The 20,235-nt window shown below is 42.9% G+C and overlaps 3 protein-coding genes and 3 non-coding genes across 6 annotated transcripts; 1 reads left to right on the plus strand and 5 right to left on the minus strand.

Moving 5' to 3' along the window:
- Positions 1–6,292: 6,292 nt before the first annotated feature.
- Positions 6,293–9,118, minus strand: tcf23 (transcription factor 23). The gene is made up of 4 exons (XM_028397757.1): positions 8,133–9,118; positions 7,894–8,049; positions 7,635–7,799; positions 6,293–7,074 (listed from the first exon to the last, which is right to left on the minus strand). Exons 1-4 carry the CDS (start codon positions 8,277–8,279, stop codon positions 6,937–6,939), a joined length of 606 nt encoding a protein of 201 aa, XP_028253558.1. The 5' UTR covers positions 8,280–9,118; the 3' UTR covers positions 6,293–6,936.
- A 779-nt stretch (positions 9,119–9,897) lies between these two features.
- On the minus strand, positions 9,898–13,794 carry ephx1 (epoxide hydrolase 1, microsomal (xenobiotic)). Its single transcript, XM_028397226.1, has 9 exons — positions 13,604–13,794; positions 12,595–12,782; positions 12,183–12,363; positions 11,893–12,111; positions 11,677–11,806; positions 11,206–11,420; positions 10,990–11,098; positions 10,791–10,913; positions 9,898–10,712 (listed from the first exon to the last, which is right to left on the minus strand). Exons 2-9 carry the CDS (start codon positions 12,775–12,777, stop codon positions 10,505–10,507), a joined length of 1,368 nt encoding a protein of 455 aa, XP_028253027.1. The 5' UTR covers positions 12,778–12,782; positions 13,604–13,794; the 3' UTR covers positions 9,898–10,504.
- Positions 13,795–14,785: 991 nt separating this feature from the next.
- srp9 (signal recognition particle 9) lies at positions 14,786–16,262 on the minus strand. The gene is made up of 3 exons (XM_028397436.1): positions 16,059–16,262; positions 15,829–15,897; positions 14,786–15,417 (listed from the first exon to the last, which is right to left on the minus strand). Exons 1-3 carry the CDS (start codon positions 16,128–16,130, stop codon positions 15,298–15,300), a joined length of 261 nt encoding a protein of 86 aa, XP_028253237.1. The 5' UTR covers positions 16,131–16,262; the 3' UTR covers positions 14,786–15,297.
- Positions 16,263–16,591: 329 nt separating this feature from the next.
- Positions 16,592–16,710, plus strand: LOC114429269 (5S ribosomal RNA). The gene has a single exon (XR_003669644.1). It is a non-coding gene; the product is annotated as a 5S ribosomal RNA (ribosomal RNA).
- A 329-nt stretch (positions 16,711–17,039) lies between these two features.
- LOC114429270 (5S ribosomal RNA) lies at positions 17,040–17,158 on the minus strand. The gene has a single exon (XR_003669645.1). It is a non-coding gene; the product is annotated as a 5S ribosomal RNA (ribosomal RNA).
- A 628-nt stretch (positions 17,159–17,786) lies between these two features.
- On the minus strand, positions 17,787–17,905 carry LOC114429271 (5S ribosomal RNA). The gene has a single exon (XR_003669646.1). It is a non-coding gene; the product is annotated as a 5S ribosomal RNA (ribosomal RNA).
- Between the last annotated feature and the right edge of the window lie 2,330 nt (positions 17,906–20,235).

The raw sequence follows: 20,235 nt of genomic DNA on the forward strand, positions 1-20,235 counted from the left end.
CTCTGGGAAATTAGGAAAGGTTTTGTTGCAGTTCCAGACTTCTAACTGCTGGTGGCGTCATGGCACCTCGCCGTGAGGTCAGCTGACGTGCAGTCGCCTTTGTGTTACACTGTGCCTCACTGGCTGAATCTTCCTCTGCTCCCATCTGATGGCCGCACTGCTCTAACGTGCGCTCAGAAGCCATATTGGACCTCAGAGGGACCTCCTTTCACCAGGAAAGATAATTCAGTCACCACTAAACTTCAATGTCTTTAAAGTGCCCGTCTTTTTATTTACTCCAGATTGTTGTCAGTGCCGGTGTGTGGTTAACGTGTGTGTGTGGTGCCTCATCGTTGTCGTCATGACTTTTTGGAATCAGAGAATTCTTGGCCACCATTTTAGTGAATCCGTTCATTCGCTGTTTTGAGGAGTTTGGATTTCATGCCTGAACCAAACGACTCCTTGTATGTAGACAAATGTTTACCTGCCGATGATGGTCGTGTCTCTCCTGCCTTACCTCCCTGATTGTGGTGTGTTTGTTTTTAAAGTACAGCCCCGACAATCAAGGCGACACAAATGTGAGCAGCGATCCATCGTGTTTTAAACCATCACCTTCACCAACACCTCGACCTTCCAAAGCATATAGAATATTTGTTTGTTAGACCATGTTTCTGAGGTCATATTTGTATATTTTTATTATATATTTCACGTATCGCCTGTCCACATTTCAGTGAAGTGAAATGTGACGTTCTATATGCAAGAACCATGAGAAGCTTTGTTTATGTGGTTTTTATGTGAAGGAGAGACAGAATTCTGGGTGTAGCAACAGAACAGGGGCAGCTTTAAGCTCCTTTATGAAGCTACATTCAGGGTCCAAACTGATCACAGAGCAAGGGACACACACATCCTGTAAAACCTCAGAGTTTTCTTTAAGGCCAGATTGTAGCCCTGGATATGAGTAAATAAAAATTTAACTAATAAATAAAACAAAATTTAAAATTTAAAAGTAAAAAAGGTAAAATTACGTTTTACAACAGTCAATAGATTACAATAAGACAAATAAAATAGATAAATGCAATAAAAATAACAATAAAAAAGAAATATAATAGAATAATATTATTATTAGTTACCTGACCACGTTTCAAATGTTTTGCTGTGTGATGAAAGGCGACGCATTAAAGCCAAAGAAAATGCTGTGCTGGTAAAAATGTAGTTGTCGGCTGTTTCTCTTTTAGATGACCTGCTTCCATCCATCCATCTTCTATTAAGCCACCTCGTCCTGTGGTGCAGGGTCACAGGGGGGCTGGAGCCTATCCCAGCCAACTATTACCCCGTTCACACTGGTGAAATCAATCCGGCTAGAGCGGGATTCGGGCCGTGTCTGGATATATATATATATTTTTCTGAGCATGAACACCACGAATCTAACTATATCCAGCTTGATTTCAATCCACCTCTCGGAGGTGGATCTAGCCGGATTGGCTCAAATGTGGCTCAGGTTTGAACGTAAATGCAGCTAGCGAATCCGGTTAGCCGTGCAATACTTCTGGTAAGCGATGTGATATTTCCGGTTCACGGGGACAGTGTCCGGGTCATGTACAAAAGCTGTATGCAAACTACCGTCGAACTATGAAGGCTTTGCCCCCGAGTTTATTTTTTTACAGGGCTACAAAGGAATAAACTGCTTTTTAAACAGGAAAAAAATGAGGGAACGAGCGACATGCGACAAAAAAAATTACTAAGCACCACCTAGCGGTTTGGAGGGCCACAAACAAGCCGGATTAAGCCGGATTGAGTGCGAACACGCCTGTGTGATAGCCAGATTTGTAAATAGGTCCGAACATATCCATCTTAAAGGCTATCCAGATACAATCCTACTCTAGCTGGATTAACTTTCTCCAGGTCACCAGTCCACACACACCTACGGGCAATTTAGAGTCACCAATTAACCTAATAAGGACGTCTTTAGAATGTGGGAGGAAGCCGGAGAAAACCCACGCAGGCACAAGGAGAACGTTAACTCCACACAGAAAGACCCCAGTCAGAGTGGAACCAGTGAGGCGACAGTGCTAACCACTGCACCACCCGATAACCTGTGCCGCCTGGTAGCCTGCTTCTGGTGGTTAATTTTGGACTCCGGCTACATCCAGAATTCTGTCACATTCACAACCATCCAAAAATCCTTTGAATGGTTCCTGGAGCTGTTGGACTTGAATTACATGTGACTATTTATGATTGTCTTGAATCCTCCTTCATACCTGAAATTACTTGAAGTGTGTGCCTGTAATGTAGTGACGACACAAACCCCCTTTCCAGTGTGAGGGAACTCAGCTCAGTCGTATTATCACTGTGTCATTTTAAACCTGGTCTGGGTGCCACACTGTGATACCAGCGTGCACTAACACACCTGGCGAAGCACAATGAGGTCAGTGAAGCAGCTTCATGTCATAAATACTCTGTGGATTAGTGGCCTTTTTACAGTGAGACAGCATGGCACTTAGTAATTTCCAGCAACAAATAAATATTGTTACGAACAATATTTATTGTTTTATTTCTCCCATCCACAAGAATTCTTCCTGTTCTTCATTCCAAAAATAAACCCAGAAGCACTGAAGTCCAGGCGACCTCTCTGCTTTGGCTGTGCCTTCATGTTGTGATGATGTTTTTGATTTGTTTTATAGATCCTTTTTCCCCAGGATGTTGTCAGATTGTAAAAATGAGCTCAAGCATCAGTCCAGGATTGGACCAAACCAGATTCATGAATGAGTAAATGGATCTGTACATGCAGTGGCCTGTGATGGAGACAGGTGCATGTCTCAGTGTTTCTCTGCTGTTTGAATGTAATTAGACTTTTGTTTTTTTAGTTTAATGTACTTGAACTCACAATAAAAATGTTAATGACAAATTAAACAACACGTGCACTGTTTTGATGATCGTGTACAGTCTGCATCCATAAGCCATGCTATTTACACCTGTTGGTGTGACGGTTTACACCCGTGTGTAAACGCCCAAGTCCTTTTGGAGCAATGTTACACTTACAATTCATGTGTGAATGTCCAATATGACTGTTTACAGCCAGGCATTGCCAGCAATGCTATTCACACCCAGGGGGTAAACTAGTAGCATTACTATATGTGCATCCATGGCCCATAGCCAGCAAGGCTAATTGCATCATTCCTATATACACCTGCCAATATGATTTGATTTACATTAAGGTGTCTGGAGCCAACAATGCTATTTACACCCTAGTATCAGAACAACCAATATGTTCACTTGCATCTACAGTATGTGTCTATGGCTAGAAACATTGTTTACACCTGGGAGCAGCAATGCAGCTTACAGCTCATGGGTGAATGTCTAATAGGACAAATGAAAATCACATTTGCTACTTACACCCAGGGTGTGTAGTCAACAAGGCTAATTGCACCCAGATGTCTATTCCCAATACTGATATTTACACCTGTTTGTGGACTTGCCAATATGCCGTTTTACATTAACATTAACAATGCTATTTACACTGGTGGCAAAACGCCCAATATGATAAGTTGCACAGTGTATATATAGCTAGCAATGCTGTTTTCACCTGGGATCTTTAACAGCAATGCTATTTACAACTTATGGGTGGATGTATGAATATTTAAACAGTTTGCATCTGTAGCAAACAATGCTAGTTACACCTGGTTGAGGGATGTCCTGTTACATTAAGGTGTTTGGAGCCAAGATTGCTATTTACACCTTAGTGGCAGAATGGCCAATATGACACATTACTCTAGTTCCATAGATAGCAATGCTGTTTACACCTGGGATCTTTAGGGGCAATGCTATTTACAACTCATAGGTGAATGTGCAATATGACTATTTACACCCAGAGATCTATAGCAAACAATGCTGTTTTCAGCTGTAGGTGAAAATGGCATATGCTACTTACACCCAGATGTCTGTACCCAACACTGCTATTTACACCTGTTTGTGGACTTGCCAATGACTTTTTACATTAACAATGCTATGTGTGTCTATAGCTAGCAATGCTGTTTTCACCTGGGATCTTTAACAGCAATGCTATTTACAACTTATTGGTGGCTGTATATATGAGTAGTTAGACAGTTTGCATCTGTAGCAAGCGATGCTAGTTACACCTTAGTGGCAGAATGGCCAATATGACATGTTACTCCTGTGTTTCTATAGATAGCAATGCTGTTTACACCTGAGATTTTTATGTGCAATGCTGTTTACACCTCATAGGTGAATGTCCCATATGCCTATTTACATTAAGATGTCTGGAGCCATGTTATTTACTCTGATTGTTGCCTAGTCTAGTCGAAGTGGGTGTAGTGCGGCCCCAGATTTTTATCACATGTTGTAAGCTTGTAAAATCAGAGCTGTGACCTTTTAGCAAAGTTAAACTGAGGAAAAGGAAATGAATGAAAGGTGAACTGGTTCATGATTCAAATGTTCAGCCAAGGGGAGAAACTTTACTGTCGAGCTTCATCTTATCTCAGACTGATCAAAAGAGATCCAACAATTCTCAGAGTCTCCTCTTTGCTTTGTTATCGTTTGTTCTCTGCTAATTCTCTCACATTTTATTGCTTATTCTTTTTTTACAGTTTATTTTTTCCTGTTCTCTCTCTCTCTCTCTCTCCCTTCATCCTTCTATCCACTCTTCCTCCTCCTCTTTGTCATCCTTTCCCTGAGCGTCCACTCAGTTCCAGCAGAGGTCCAGCCAAAGCGAGGGGGGGAGTGTGGCCTCAGAGGTCCATAAATCCAGCCTGTAATCAGCGTGTACCCGCCGTAATGAGCAGGAGATAGTGAAAATATGTTGATTATCTCCCAACATGAGGGAGACGCTGTGGATACTCACGTTTGTTTAGGCTGTTCCAACGGCGTAAAAAGCTATTTACACACACACACACACACTGTGTAGGCCTACTGGCCACCAGCAGATACAGAGCCATGGATGCTCACACTGGACCTGAAAGATGGTTTTTCAGTGTAAAATAAAAGGAGTTCAGGAGTCAGTCAGAGAATTTCAAATTTATTGAATAATTAACCCGAATCTTTTAAAATGACCAACATGACTGTCGCTTCAAGTTAAAGTTAATATGTTAACTTATCCATCAATAAGATAAACCTTCCAGTAAAAAAGACATTCATCTGTATAAGATTTAACTTTAATTCTTCCATTTGAGTTTCTTGTCCTTTCTGCATCGTCCTGCTCGTCCTTCTGTAACCTCTGCTTTAGTAGCCAGACTCCAGCAGCTCCAAATTAGTCTTCTTTACACACGGGACATGGAGGGCAGCCCTCCATCCCCCACCCCGGACAGATTTATAGAGCTAGCCTTGAACGCGGGGCTGTTGCTTGTGGAGCTGAGCCCAGTATGTTCAAGGAGCAGGAAGGAGGGGGGGCGAAGATGATTTCAGTGAGTCTGGTCTGGTAGTTATTCATCCTGCAAACGTATCTGCATGACTTATTGGATCAGACTCAGCATAATGGTGCTGCAGCAAAAATGATCCTTAGTGAGTTATAACACAGAAACTACACACTGTGGAAAGAACACAGGAAACCGTCTGGAAGTTTAAGACACACTGGCTCAGCAGAGGGTTCAATAAAATGAAGGGTGACTTATTCTATATTTATGTGTTCTTAGGTGAGACTGACATGTCATACTTTGGATGTTTCGGAGGTCTGTGTGTGTGTGCGCAGCATCTTCTGATTCTTGGAAAATTATTTAAAAAAATAATCCTACTTCTTGATGATGATGATAAAATAAAGTGTATTATCCTTTAATATTAATATTATTAATTGAAATTTAGATTCTCTGTATGTCCAGTACATTTGGCAGTGTTGACAATAACATTATTATTATTATCAATAATAATAATAATAATAATATATTTTTATTATTATTATTATTATTATAAATAATAATACAATGATATATTTTATTATTATATTTTATTATTATTATTAGTATTGTATTGTTATTATTAGTAATATATATATACATAATATAATTATATAATATATAATAAATTTACCATAATTAAATTACCATCAGTTTTGTATAAAATGCAAAATATTGAAGAATATAGCAAGACAAAAATGCAAATGAAAACAAAGATTAAAAATTTAAAATATTGAAGACTCAAACTGCAAATGTTTTTTTTTTTAAAAAAACATTTATTTCTTTATATAAATGTTATTTTGAAGGCTTTAAACATCTTGTTTTCATTGGAAATGTAACCACACCGTCATGTGTGGACTATTAGACAGCGGTCAGAGTAAGAAGTGTGTCTCTGTGTTGTTGTCGTGGCTCAGCTGGTGTTTTAGTGGAAGAGGAAGGTTACATTCTGTGGCAGCGCTGTAATGAGAACTAAGTGGTCTGATAGGAGGTGGTCAGACAGCTGCTGTGTTCCCACAACAATCCCTCCCTCACTGCTCATCTGTCCGTCCATCCTGCTCCCACACACACACACACACACACACACACAAGGAGGAAACGCTCACAAACATTTTATTTCATTAAAAACACGCTGAATCTTAGAAAAAAAACTACAATCCAGGTAACAGGTCACTCTCTGTTCCTCCATGTATTGATCTATTTTTACTTCCTGGTGTTAAATCTGTCCTCGACAGGATGTTTACATCATAATGGAACCTTTTCAGCAACTCTAAATATATAAACGTTTACACTTCAGTAATATAAGTTGTTTTCTGTTAAAATATGAGCAGTTTCACAAAATCTGAAGTTAACTGATGACCAGACTTGACGGCCTTTTAGTCAATTTAAAGCCTGCGCTTCATATTTACATAAAAAAATCCACCCTGTTCTGGACATTAAATATTGTTTTGCTTTGAAAGCAGAGCCACCGATCACTATCTCCACATTAATCACACGTTGCTTTGATGTGCTTTTAATAGTAGCCCCACAAGACTGGAGATAAGGAACGGGGTGAAAGTTACGTCTGACGCTCTCTGTCTGCTTCTAAGGAAGCGGGCACAGGGTGCGTCCCGTCCCGTCCAGGTGGAGCGATCTGATTGGCTGATAGCAGCTCTCCCATGCTGCCACAGTAGAGTAGGGAACGCATCGGCCACTTCTGAGGACAGAGAGAGAGAGACAGGGTGTTAGCTCTGATGGTTAGCATCATATGCTACAGTCTGCACAGTGTGTTTACTGTTCAGTGGGACAGAACACACAACTTGTTACTGTAGCTATTGGTTGTTTTGTACACCTACAGCTCAGAATAGCTGTTATCTAAAATAACAACATGCATTTATGTACTTTTAAGCAGTCATTTGTTAACTTAGATGTTCATAAATGGCTAAATTAGCATTTGACCTAAATATCAATCAATCAAAGAACTTTATTTGTCCCCTATTGCGGCAATTCAAGGTACATTTACCTAGTTAAACACACACAGGATAGCAGCCGCTAAATGTAATTTTATAATGATTCAGGAACTTAAACTACATGAAAGGTGTTGTAACCTGGTGGTTTACTTGCTCCCGGATCAACCTGGCTGCTGGTGGTTTCATGTACCTAACATTATATGCAATTTTAAAGACTTTATGTGCAGCTAAATACACTGTAAGTGGCTTTAATGTAACGTTGGTAGTGTTGGCTACAATCCTAAACTTGTAGCAGCTGGTTCTTTACCTTAACAGGATGCAGATATCCACCAGGTCTGGAGGGCAGGCTGTGTTCTGGGAGGGTCCCTCCCTGATCCAGGGTCTCTGTCAGGTGGGCGATGTAATTGGTAGCAAGAACAAGAACATCCAGCTTGGAGAGTTTGGTGTCTGGGGGGACTGAAGGCAGAGCTGCCTGCAGAGAGTGAACAGAGCAGCTGCAGGTTAGAATGAAACAGTGAGTGCAGAGTGCAGCAGCTCGTGCTGGAACCCGGGTCGGTCTGCCGTACCTGCAGGCTGTGGAAGGCCTGCCGCAGGCTGCGCACGCGGCTCCTCTCACGTGCTGCGTTTTCTGGGGAGTGCTGACTGCTCAGCGCCCTGCTCTGGACCACAGACCCAGACCTAGAAGCCAGGTTCGACCTGGACGCACACGCAGAATCCACCTGCTGGACAGACATTGATTTATTTTGTATTTTGTATCTTAGTTCTAAAAATAATCATTTTAATCATTTCATCCATTGAGACTCACCCACTTCCTGGTCTCCCGGCCGCTCCGGGGGCTCTTCCGGCGTCCGTGCAGGGCTGCAGGAGGCTGCTGCCGTTGTGGCTCTGCTGTGGAGCCGCAGACCAGCTGGTGGTTGACTAACATCAGACCCTCTAAAGGATTCACGGCCATGGATGCTACCAGAGTGTGTGTTTCTCAGTTGAAGCTTTGATTTGGTTTGTTTTCATTGGCTGGTTGGAGGTTTTCTTAAGAGTTACAGTCTCCTGCTTGAGACTTTGGTGAAGTCGCTGTCTGAAGTCATCTTTACATCTGTGTCTTTTGAAATACCTCAGAGTGAAGACCGACTCCTCATGAAGCCATTTCTGCTGCAGCTACTGAGGACTGCTCTGCTCAGGTTCCTCCGAGCTCCTCTCCAGAGTTCATGAGTTCTCTGTAGGACCCCCCGATCCACCCAGACCCCTAAAAACCAGGAGAAATAAACACGTCCTCACTGATCGGCCGTGTGTCTGATCATCCCTGTCCATCCACGAGTTCCTCCACCTCTGACAAACTCTCTCTCTCTCTCTCTCTCACTTTCTCGCTCGCTCTGCCTCTTTGCTTGCTTCCTTATCGGGTGAGGTAATGTGGGGAACTTCATGTGGTCCTTATCTCAGCCGCCCGGTCATCCTGATCCTCCCCTCAATGTTTGGTTGCCAAGAAGAGCAGGCAGGCAGGCAGGCAGTCAGGCCTGGGGGAGTGCAGCACTGGGAGGGTGTCCTGAGCCAGGGCACTGGGGGCCTTGGGAAACAGAAAACTCTGCTAACAGCTGGACAGCTGGGCGGGAGGCTGGAGGCTCGCAGCGCTGAGCGTTAGCAGGGGGGCGGCGGAGGTGCGTCGGCTCGCCAGGTGTAAACGTTGAACTGTTACTATGGCTACAGATGTATTGGATTCAGTTTGCTGTCACATGTTTGTCTTTCAACATGACTTAGTTGCAGGATTTTTAAAGTTCAGAATCTCAGCTGAGGGGGTCCTTTGTGATCATGTTGTGATAATGTGGCTGTAAGTCAGATGCTAGTTAACATTTTTATGATCTCACAGTTTCATAACTTCCTGTTAGCTACATGGAAATTAGCTACATGAGTATAAAACAGTATGGTTGATGAGAGGAAACAGTGGGTGTTGGTGTGTTAATTGTTAATTTCCATTTATATCCTTTTTTTCTGAATTCTGAGAAAAAGAAGAATTCTGACTTTAATCTCAGAATTTTGACTTTTTCTCAGAATTCAGAAAAAAAGGATAGAAATGGAAATTAACAAAAAAAAGTCAAAATTCTAAGATTAAAGTCAGAATTCTGAAATTAAAGTCAGAATTCTGGGATTAAAGTCAGAATTCTGAGATTAAAGTCAGAATTCTAAGATAAAGTCAGAATTCTGAGATTAAAGTCAGAATTCTGAGAAAAAAGTCTGATTACATTTTTTTCTGTCAAGATTTTTTTATTTTTTCAGTGGCCCTAATCCTCTTCCGTACTAAATTGTTTTTGTTTTTTGTACATGTATTTATTGTACAAAAAACATATATACATATATATTGTATTTATTTCCAAATTATTTTTTATTTTATTTTTTATTTATGATTTATTCATTTATTTCCATGACTTTATTTCCTCATTATTTATTTATCACAATTTTTGCGTTTATTAATTTCTACATTTCATAAATTACCTTGTTACTGTATGTGTCTTCATTGGCAATCCTATCCTAAATATATGACGATAAACAAATTAACATAAATAATTAAATGAATGCATAAATGTAGGTATATATGTATTCATTCACTCATTTATTTATTCTTTTTAATGTTATTTTGAAGCCACCATCCTGTGAAAACTTCTCTGTAACACACTGTAAACGGCATCATTTCAGAAATAATCTCTAAACCTGTCAAACAGCTTTACAGATTGTGTTCAGCTTAACAATATTTAAACCTAGTGAAGTCATTAGTGAGACATGATGTTAATGCAGCAGATTAATCAAAGCTGTGGCTGTAGCAGAGCGGCAGGGTTAAATGTAAACACGGAGCTTTAAAGTTCATATATGAACAAATGAAATACAGCGTGAAGGTTAAAGGCGGTAACGTGTTATCATCCTCGTGGCATAAGTACAGAGGTTTCATGTTATCGGTCAGAGGAATGCCTGGCACCTTGTCTGTGCTGTCAACACAATAACACCAGGTGACCTCTGACCTTCCGTCTGCAGCTGCTCAGTAAACTCAGCAGCACACAGCCGACGAAGCTGAGGCTGAAACGGATTAATGTTCCTAATTGGTGGATATCAGCCAATAATATGGATAATAAGGCTACATAACAGATGATGCTTACTTCACTGACTAAAATATGTGTTTATTGTCTACTTGCTAGTTCACTTCATCTCCTTCTCCACCACTTTTGCGAACTTCTGGATGTCCTCTGCCATCAGCTGGGGCTCCTCCATGGCAGCAAAATGGCCACCGCGGGCCATGGGGGTGAAGGTCACCAGTTTACGGTACTTCCGTTCGACCCACAGTTTGGGTGAGTGCATTAGTTCGTTGGGGAAGCAGGCGAAACCAGTGGGGACATAGACAGGTATCCTGGGATGAGAGAGAGGCAAATGGTTCAGCACTGAACTGGAACCCCTGTGCAGGATGCGGCGGCTGGCTGGTACTCACTTGGTGTGGGGTGCATATAAACCTTTGCCGAAGTTCTCCTTGTAGAACCTCATGGAGGAGGTGATGGAGCCAGACGTCCAGTAGATCATCACGTTTGTCAGCAGGTCGTCCAGAGAGAACTTCCTGAAACACAGCAGAACCACCTAAGTGTGTGCGCTCTGGTAGGTGTGCAGCATTTTCATCGAATGCTTGTATTCACCTGGTGAGTCCTCCATCCTCCAGGTTCAGAAACTCACGGTTTGTCCAAGTGGAGAACTTCTCCAGGATGTAGGCAGCCAGACCAACTGGAGAGTCATTCAGCCCTCGACCTGCAGGGCCGAACAGAGAATCAGTAACCTCCAAGCAGCTCTGGTGGTCATCAGAAGAACACATGAAGCAGAGGATCTGCCCTCTTCCTCCTGTCCCTGATACTTACCCACGGTGTCAGGTTTGGTGGCCTGGATGTGCATGTAGCCGGACTCTCTGATGCTTTCCACCACATGTTTCTTCATGTAGGGATAGAGCTTCTGAACGTCCAGGTCAGTAAAACCAAACAGTTTGGGGAAGTGTTGGCCAAGCAACAGGGACAGAAAGATGAGCGGCTCTGGCTTGCTGGGTGGAGCAAAGTTCACATGTAGTCCCTTGATGGTTCTGGAGTACAGAAAATACGTAAACATCAACAAAGAGCAGATGGAAGCAGATATCTATGACTGTGTTTACACCTTTTTAATGTGAAAACCTGGTCAATAAGAACTGAAGGAAACACAGAAGTGACAAAAACTGCAGTTCCTTCAGTGTCCTCTGGGGGCTGTTTACAACCTGGTACAGCCTCTTCCCTTTTCTTGACTACTGTGGGGTGGTAGATATTTATATAACTGACTTATTTGACTATTTGGGGTGTCATTACTTGGGTTCCAGCTGAGCCATGTTGGTGGTGACGAGCCAGCCCCAGTCTCCTCCGTGAGCGTAGAACTGCGCGAAACCCAGACGCTTCATCAGTTTGATGAAGATGTGGGCCGCACAGACCGAGTTAAAACCTACACGGGTAAAAAAACCAAAAAAAAAAACCAGCATGAAACCAAGCAGGATCTACAGAGAAGATGTGTTAGTTGATCAAACCCACCTTGCTTATGTGATGCCTCGGAGAAGCCGTACCCCGGTATGGAGGGACACACCACCTCGAACACAAGGTCGCCTGGGTCTGATGGCTCGGTCAGCAGAGGGATCAGCCCATAGAACTCATAGAAGGACCCGGGCCAGCCGTGCACCATCATCAGAGGGATCGCACTGCTCCCCTCGGGCACCTTCTTAGGCTTCACGTGCACATAGTGGATATCAATACCTGAACAGAGGCCCAACAATAAGACGAAGTATGCAGCACCTTCTTCTTCTTTGTGAGTTTGTGAGTCTCACCTTCAATCTTGGTTTTGAAGTGAGGGTACTGATTGAGTTTGTCTACTTGTCTCCTCCAGTCGAAGTCATTCCTCCAGTAGGAGACCACCTTCTGCAGGTACTGGGAGTTGAAGCCATAGTTGAACTGGCTGTTCTCCAGTGAGGGAACAGGACGCGTCAGGTCAATCCTCCTGTAAAGGTCCTGACAGAGGAGAAGGTAAATGCTGCTTTAATACTCCACAAATAACTCATGATATCGCCACATCTTTGGTCTTCTAGAGGCTCGCTCAACTGAGTACTCGTCACAGCCGCAACTTCCACTAAGATCTGGACCTCGGTACTGGTTCTGAGGTACGTATATATGTTTCTTGTATGATGGGAGGAGTGAATGCTTATGTTGCCAATTTTTTTGTGATCAATACGGAGGTTTTACCTCCAGCTCTTCATCACTGGTGGTGACTTTAAAGGGTCGGATGGCGGGGTCCTCCTCAGCATCAGACGGTGCTCCTGGCCCCCACCAGCCATCTTCTGTCTGCAGCACATGTTTCCTGCTCCTCTGAAGCAGGAAGAAGATTAACCCTCCGATCGCCAAGGCAACCAGCACCTCTGTGAACATGATGTCTGCAAGAAAAAGTGAGTAAACACACAAAAAAAACACACACACACACAACTTTACAGTTGAAGAACTGAAGAGTTCTGAGTTTATGGAGATTACATTACAGTTCTGGTTTACAGTTCTGGTTTTGGACAGGAGCACAAACAGTTCACCAGCTTAGAGAAAAATGTGTAAAAACAAAAGATGGTTGTGTTTGTGAGCAGCTAAAGGGATTAGAGAACAGAGCCTCAGTCAGAGATGTGTGTGTGTGTGCTAGAAAGTGGTCTGATTTTTACAGAATCCTGATTATGTTCTGCAACATGTGAACACCTCATCCTGGTTTCAGTGATCCAGATGAGACCTGAACATACAAAACAGCATGCCCCGCTGTGTGTGTGTGTGTGTGTGTCCCTCCAACACACACACACACACACTGGTAGAAAACTCTGGACTGACATTAATGATGCGTTCACTGCCGGAAGTTCAACGACCTGTCAAGCAGATAATGTCTGTTTTCTAGAAGCAAAGGCGACTTTATACTACATTCTAAGCTACAAACAAGCTAGCTGAATCACGACAATATTATCAAAAATGTTCAGTTTATTTTACTTTTCGCTAGCAAGCCATTGATACAGAGTATTAACGGATATATTATATCAGGATACTAACAACGTAGTGATGAAATTAACGGCAACAGGCTGTTAATTGAAGCTAATTACTGTGTGCTAGCTTAATGTAGATTACAAGCGTTAACGGGGATTTTAGCGCCACTTTACAACATCCAAAACAAGTCGAAAACTTTCCTAAGAAGTCACACATCACAGAATGTTTGGGAGAAACGTTTTACCTGCAGCTGTAGCTTCACTTTGAGGTGTAAAGTCCGACACAGGACCGTGAACGCAGCTTCTCTTCGGTCTCTAAACTGACGTCTGGATCATACGGTCTGTAAACCGGACGGACGACCATTCAAAAAATAAGTGGTCACAAAAGTCTTATTTAGAAATAGTTACGAAACAAACTTGTAAAAAAAAAAAAGCGATTTGTCAAAGAAACTGAACGCATGCGTGAACACCAGAGGATGATGGGAAATGTAGTGTTTGGTGGAACAGAGCAGTGTGTTACAGAAACTAAGGTTTGTCTAACTCACACTTTGTAATTGTGTTATTTTATATAAAATACAAATATGTGGATGTTTTTTTTTTTAACCCTTGTGCGTCATTGGGGACAAAAAAGTCCCCAATGACGTCATTTTTGCCTCTTTACCTGGCCACCATTTTATCTGTGTTGGTGCATATGGCACAATTTTCTGTAACAAAGACTCTCTCTAGACACACTTTAGAATTCCAATTTCAATTTTTCAAATACATCACCAGAACATGGTGAAACAAATTTACTACCCTTTTGTATCATTCGTGGACAAAAATGTCCACTTCCAAAAAACTGCTATAAAAACTAATAATCCATCAAGCTCAATATTTTGTCTAATCTTTGACATATCCATGACAGATTTAAAAGTAATGCCTCAGCCACCTAACCTAATAACTCATTTTTTTGTGTTTTCTTTATAAAAAATTACTGTGACATCAAGTAATCAAACTGGCATTTAAAGGGTTAAATTCCTCAAAATGGTTTAATGTTTGGTAGTTTTGAGCAGGGCTGAAGTTGTTTAACATATTTATGCAGAAAAAAAGTAAGAAAAAATATTAATCTGTTATTTTTTTATAGCAGTTTTTTGCAAGTGGACGTTTTTGTCCACGAATGACACAAAAGGGTGGTAAATTAGAGTGACGCCTGAGGGTTAAAGGATACTGTGAGTTTATTACACGTGTATTTGCTAAAATGTTTATTTAAAGCAGAGTATTTATTTATTTTGCCAGAACTGGTCCCAGAGTTGACCTCATCGTTGAGGCATAGCAACAGTTCGCTCTTTAGCAAACACTGTAAACACTGAGCTGCCGCTGCCCCAATGAAATCCCCCCAAAAAATGCGTTTTGACCCTCGAGTACCATCAGATAAAGAGAGGCTGGTATTGGGGGTAAATAAACATTTATTGAACAATGTAACACAATTATTCCCTGTGGACAAAATGGCATTTGGAGGTGTGTGGTGCGGTGCTTCTCCACACCAAGAGAAGGTCCTGCTTCATCCATGTGGCACAAGTCCATAGGGAAAAAAAAAGATCTGTGTTGTATCCAACAGAAAAAAAGACATAATATGTCTTCATCGTCTCCTTCAATGCTGAAACACACAGCTCCACACACAGCCTACATTCCTCAACACACTCTCTCTCATTTCTTTAAACTTCCCAAACTGACTTCACTTTAAACAAATACCAATCCGAGATGTGTCTGAAAATGCGAGCAGGATTCCAAATGACTTAAGAAGATCTCATAAAAACAAAAAAAATCCTGAAAGAATAAAATATATACATTATGTGAAGACATCGCCTCTCTGACAGTATTACATGTCCTCTTTTCAGATTCTCTCCCCATCACACCCTAAAGTCCCAGGGCTCTGAAAGGTCAGAGCCTCCACAGCTGTTTAGTCCGTCTCCATGGCACCGCTGTGCGTCTCTTTGGACACCATGAGTCTCATCAGCTTTCCGTGGAGCTTCTCTATCTTCTTCACATCCTGGGCCTGGTCTGTCTTGTACTGTAAACACTGCAGGGGGGGTGGACAGAAGACAAAGTCAAGGCAAGGTTTTCCACTCTTATTTGAGAAAACTAGACGTTAAAAACATGTTCAGATATTAATAATAACATTTATGACATAAATATCAAACATGCTATCATCTATAAATGTATTGATCTTGTATTAGCACTGTAGGTTTACATGATTGTAAGTTTTTCTTGGGGGAAAAAGCTAATTTGCTCAGATCAATGAAAGACTTAATACAATCAGCTGATTAAACAGTCAATTAAAAAACAAGCGGATGCTAAATTTGGCTAAAGTTCCACGTCATGGTGCCATCATGGTGTCCCTCCTGAATCACTGTCCAGCTGATACTCAAACATAGAGGAGTAAATAAACGAGTTTTCTACTTGTCAGGCAGTTTTAAAGCCTTTTACTTACTACGGCATTGTCGGTCACTTTCATACAGAGGTTTCCGTCGCAGTGTCTGTACTTTAGAACCACTCTGACCTGCAAACACAAAAAGTTCGTCAATGTACAGTGAATAAAAAAAAAAAGACACAGACCTTCAGTAAGCACGTTCGTGTCGCTTACAAGCTATCCAGCTTAGCATGCTAGCATGCTAACCTGTGAAGTAGTTGTGAAATAGCGTGTGTTTTTTTTTTGTTTACCTTCATGGGATCTGTCAGGTACAGTTTTTCCGCTGCGCGGGCGAACTCCTCCCAAGTCTGAAAATAAGGCATTATTTTAACAAAACACAATGACAGTTAATGCGAAGAATCTGTTTGAATCAGAGGCTCGGGACGGCTAACTGCTGAACACCACATCAGCATCTGCGTGACCATAGCCAATCAGAGTGAAGAGAAGAAGTGACGCAGAACGATTTCCGGGGTTACCGCTTCTTCGTCGTCTCGTTAAAGTGTAGGCAAAGGCGCACTGCTGCCTCCCACAGGCCATATATATATACATATACACACGCAACACCTGGCATTCCTCCTTTAGTAAGTTATTATATATTTATTTATTATATATTTATATTTATTATATATTTATTTATTTATTTTACTTACCTTCTCCCATTGCTTTATTAATTATAACATCCCCTGTAACATTTGGTGACATTTTAAAGGACATAAATGAGCTCAGATTTTTACGCTATTGATGACTAACGGGTTTGAAAGAGCTGATAGTGACTTGATCTCTTGCTTACGGCCACACTACTCTGAACACGCCCGATCTCGTCTGATCTCGGAAGCTAAGCAGAGTCGGGCCTGGTCAGTACTTGGATGGGAGACCGCCTGGGAATACCAGGTGCTGTAAGCTTTTCTCTTTTGACACAAGAGTTCACTGCTGCTCCTGTTTATGCAGACAGATTTAAATTAAAACAAAAATAGTAATGTATTTATCATTTTCCACAGTGCACTAATATCAGAGTTTTACTCTCCTGTCAGTCATCAGTGCTCTCTGTGAGTATTTAATGTCCATAAAATACATGACAAGAAGTCTGAATGAAGTCACAAAGTTTAACCTCATTAACAATAAAGTGACACAAAGAAAACAAGATCCACGAAGAATACATAAAAATAAATTACTGCATTCACAACTGTCCACATAAAGAGGTGAAACAGCGACCTCTGCTGTCTGTAAATAAAAGCTTACAGCACCTGGTATTCCCAGGCGGTCTCCCATCCAAGTACTGACCAGGCCCGACTCTGCTTAGCTTCCGAGATCAGACGAGATCGGGCGTGTTCAGAGTAGTGTGGCCGTAAGCAAGAGATCAAGTCACTATCAGCTCTTTCAAACCCGTTAGTCATCAATAGCGTAAAAATCTGAGCTCATTTATGTCCTTTAAAATGTCACCAAATGTTACAGGGGATGTTATAATTAATAAAGCAATGGGAGAAGGTAAGTAAAATAAATAAATAAATATATAATAAATAAATAATAAACACTACTTCACAACCCTACTTCCAGAAAAAGACCCTGGAACCACAACATGTGTACATTGCACTCTAAATTCTAATACCTAGAATTAGGGAATACCAGGTGCTGTAAGCTTTTCTGCTTTGACACAAGAGTTCACTGCTGCTCCTGTTTATGCAGACAGATTTACATTAAAACACTAATAGTAATGTATTTGTAATTGTCCACAGTGCACTAATATCAGAGTTTTACTCTCCTGTCAGTCATCAGTGCTCTCTGTGAGTATTTAATGTCCATAAAATACATGACAAGAACTCTGAATGAAGTCACAAAGTTTAACCTCATTAACAATAAAGTGACACAAAGAAAACAAGATCCACGAAGAATACATAAAAATAAATTACTGCATTCACAACTGTCCACATAAAGAGGTGAAACAGCGACCTCTGCTGTCTGTAAATAAAACTGAAATAAAAAGCTTACAGCACCTGGTATTCCCAGGCGGTCTCCCATCCAAGTACTGACCAGGCCCGACTCTGCTTAGCTTCCGAGATCAGACGAGATCGGGCGTGTTCAGAGTAGTGTGGCCGTAAGCGATGGAGTATACAACTATCAGGACTTTTATACATGTTAGACACAAACAATCTGAATATCTGAGTAGCATTTATGTCAAATTATATTGTCAAAGTATGAAGATAAATAATGTATATTTGTCTCCTTTGTATTTTAATGACAATAATATATATATTTGCTTCTTGTTCTGCGACACAAAACACCCTTTATGGTTACTATTTGACCATATAATTAGAAATAAGTAAATATATTTATCAATTCTATTGATGACTGACATGTTTAATAAAAGTCCTGATAGTTGTATATTCCCTCGCTTACGGCCACACTACTCTGAACACGCCCGCTTGCGGAAGTGCCAGGGAGAGCAGCTGAGGGCGCGAATTCTGAAACAGAACAATAGCGAGCGGCTTTTTCTTATTATTTTTTGGAGGTTTTTGGGTTGTCTTGTGGCTTTTTGTTGATACTGTGCTGTCGTGTAGGACTCTTGTCGCTCCCCGCAGTCTTTTGACTGGCGGGGAGTAGTTTTTTGTTCACGTCCGGGTGTGCTGGCAGCAGGGACATGGAGCATCACGAAGACGGGCGAATGGACGGGCAACGAGCGGCAGTCGGGGAGCCTGAGCACCGGGTGGGGATCGGACCTGCTCGTGCAGACGGGGAGGTGCGGAGCGACGGGGCAGGTGAGGATGTGTCACACGGGGGGAGCAGGGCGGCCAGGGGGGGGGACGATGGCCAGCACAGCCGCCGATCGGACTCGGCGGGAGCGAAACCGGTGGAAGTAAAGTATGAGAAGGGGCTTACGGTGTTAGTGGAGCTGAAGGGAGATGAAGTTGTGTCGCCGATAGAGCTCATACGCTATGTGCGGATGATGTGTGGCAATATCAATGCGTGTAGGAATGCTGGATCGAGTCGCTACGAAGTGACAATGGGGAGTGAGGCGGGCAAACGCAGCCTCTTGGATGGATTCAAGATTGGGAACACGCTGGTGCAGGGGAGGGAAATTGCTAATGATGAGCTGGTGGTCTCCTTTTTGGGCCTGCCAGCCTATATCATGGACCAGGAAATCCTGGAGAAACTGGAGGCCTGGAAGGTATCGGCGGTGTCCCCGATAAAGAGGCGCATGTGGCCGGGGACCAGGGTTGCTGATGGAACGCGGTTTGTAAAGGTGAAATTTAATGATTCGGTGCAATCTTTGCCATACTCCGCAAAATTCAGCACGGCGGCTGGGCCAGAATTTTTCCGGGTGATCCACGATAGGCAGGTTCGGGTGTGTAGGGTGTGCATACAGCCAGGGCACATCGTGAGGGACTGCCCGGAATTCTGTTGTAACAGATGTGGCGTTCAGGGCCACTATGCGCGTGAGTGCAATAAGAGGGTGCAGAAATGTGAGGTGTGTCTCAATAGGATGGAAAGTTGCATTTGTAGGGACGATAGTGAGGCTGATGGTGAGGTTGAGGGAGGCTCCGATATGGAGGAGGAAGTGGTTCGGGAGGGGGGATTACGGGACGATGCTCCAGTGACGGAGGGGCGCAGGGGGGTGGGGGCCTTGGGGCCTGAGACCCGAGTAGAGCGGACGGTGAGCGGATGTGTTGACACCCTCCCTGCAGAGGAGGGAGCTCGAAAAAAGGGCTCTGCTCCCGAGCGGGCAGGGGGGGCTCGAGTGGAGGGCCCTGCCCTGGTCCCCGCCGTAGACGGCTTGACGAGCGCGCCCGAGCAGGGTAGCGTGGGGGACAGGGTGCAGGAACCAGTGGAGGAGGGAGCAATGGCTTTTGCCCGGAGGTTGCTCGGCGAGGAGATGGACGTAGCTTTGGGGTCCAGTCTTGATGATGTCGGTCCAGAGATCCACTCCCAAACCGATAGTATGGTATCGGATGACGGTTTCCAGAGGCCCGCCAGCCGCTCTAGCGCATCCCTGTTGGCCGACAAGGCGAGAGAACGGGAGAGCGGAGCTGGCCCCACCCCCTGGGAGCGCAGGCAGATGTCCTCGGACTCAGATGTAGACAGAGAGATAGGTATGAGGCTGCAAGGTAGGAAACGGGCACAGGACGGTAAACTGGGGCGGATACCACGGAGGATTAAAAAGTCATAGCGGTGAGTATTAGATGACTTTAATTTACTTGTTCCTCATGGTGCTTACGATCACATCCTTGAATATAAGGGGGATAAGAGTCATAGACAAGCTGAAAGATATCCTGAATAATGTCCGTGCAGATGTTCTCTGTCTTCAGGAAGTTGCTTGGGCCGCGGACACACTGGACGGGGTTAAGAAGCATTGGGGGGGGGGTGTATTTTATGTTTCGGGCCAGACGGGCCAGGCGGGCACGGCAATCCTCTACAAAGAGGGCCTCCCTTACG

Source organism: Parambassis ranga, chromosome 24 (assembly GCF_900634625.1).
Source record: "Parambassis ranga chromosome 24, fParRan2.1, whole genome shotgun sequence".
NCBI classification, from domain to species: domain Eukaryota; kingdom Metazoa; phylum Chordata; class Actinopteri; family Ambassidae; genus Parambassis; species Parambassis ranga.

What these genes read in the sequence shown, in the direction of transcription:
- ephx1 (XM_028397226.1), bottom strand. Translation starts at nt 12,777, where the DNA reads ATGTTCACAGAGGTGCTGGTTGCCTTGGCGATCGGAGGGTTAATCTTC. An exon ending in CTTCAAAACCAAGATTGAAG is followed by an intron (nt 12,112 to 12,182) that starts GTGAGACTCACA and finishes GCCTCTGTTCAG; the next exon opens with GTATTGATATCCACTATGTG. An exon ending in ATGGCTCAGCTGGAACCCAA is followed by an intron (nt 11,421 to 11,676) that starts GTAATGACACCC and finishes TCTGTACTCCAG; the next exon opens with AACCATCAAGGGACTACATG.
- srp9 (XM_028397436.1), bottom strand. Translation starts at nt 16,130, where the DNA reads ATGCCTTATTTTCAGACTTGGGAGGAGTTCGCCCGCGCAGCGGAAAAA. An exon ending in ACCTGACAGATCCCATGAAG is followed by an intron (nt 15,898 to 16,058) that starts GTAAACAAAAAA and finishes TTGTGTTTGCAG; the next exon opens with GTCAGAGTGGTTCTAAAGTA. An exon ending in AAGTGACCGACAATGCCGTA is followed by an intron (nt 15,418 to 15,828) that starts GTAAGTAAAAGG and finishes CCCCCCCTGCAG; the next exon opens with TGTTTACAGTACAAGACAGA.
- tcf23 (XM_028397757.1), bottom strand. Translation starts at nt 8,279, where the DNA reads ATGGCCGTGAATCCTTTAGAGGGTCTGATGTTAGTCAACCACCAGCTG. An exon ending in GCCGGGAGACCAGGAAGTGG is followed by an intron (nt 8,050 to 8,132) that starts GTGAGTCTCAAT and finishes ATGTCTGTCCAG; the next exon opens with CAGGTGGATTCTGCGTGTGC. An exon ending in AGGCCTTCCACAGCCTGCAG is followed by an intron (nt 7,800 to 7,893) that starts GTACGGCAGACC and finishes CACTCTCTGCAG; the next exon opens with GCAGCTCTGCCTTCAGTCCC.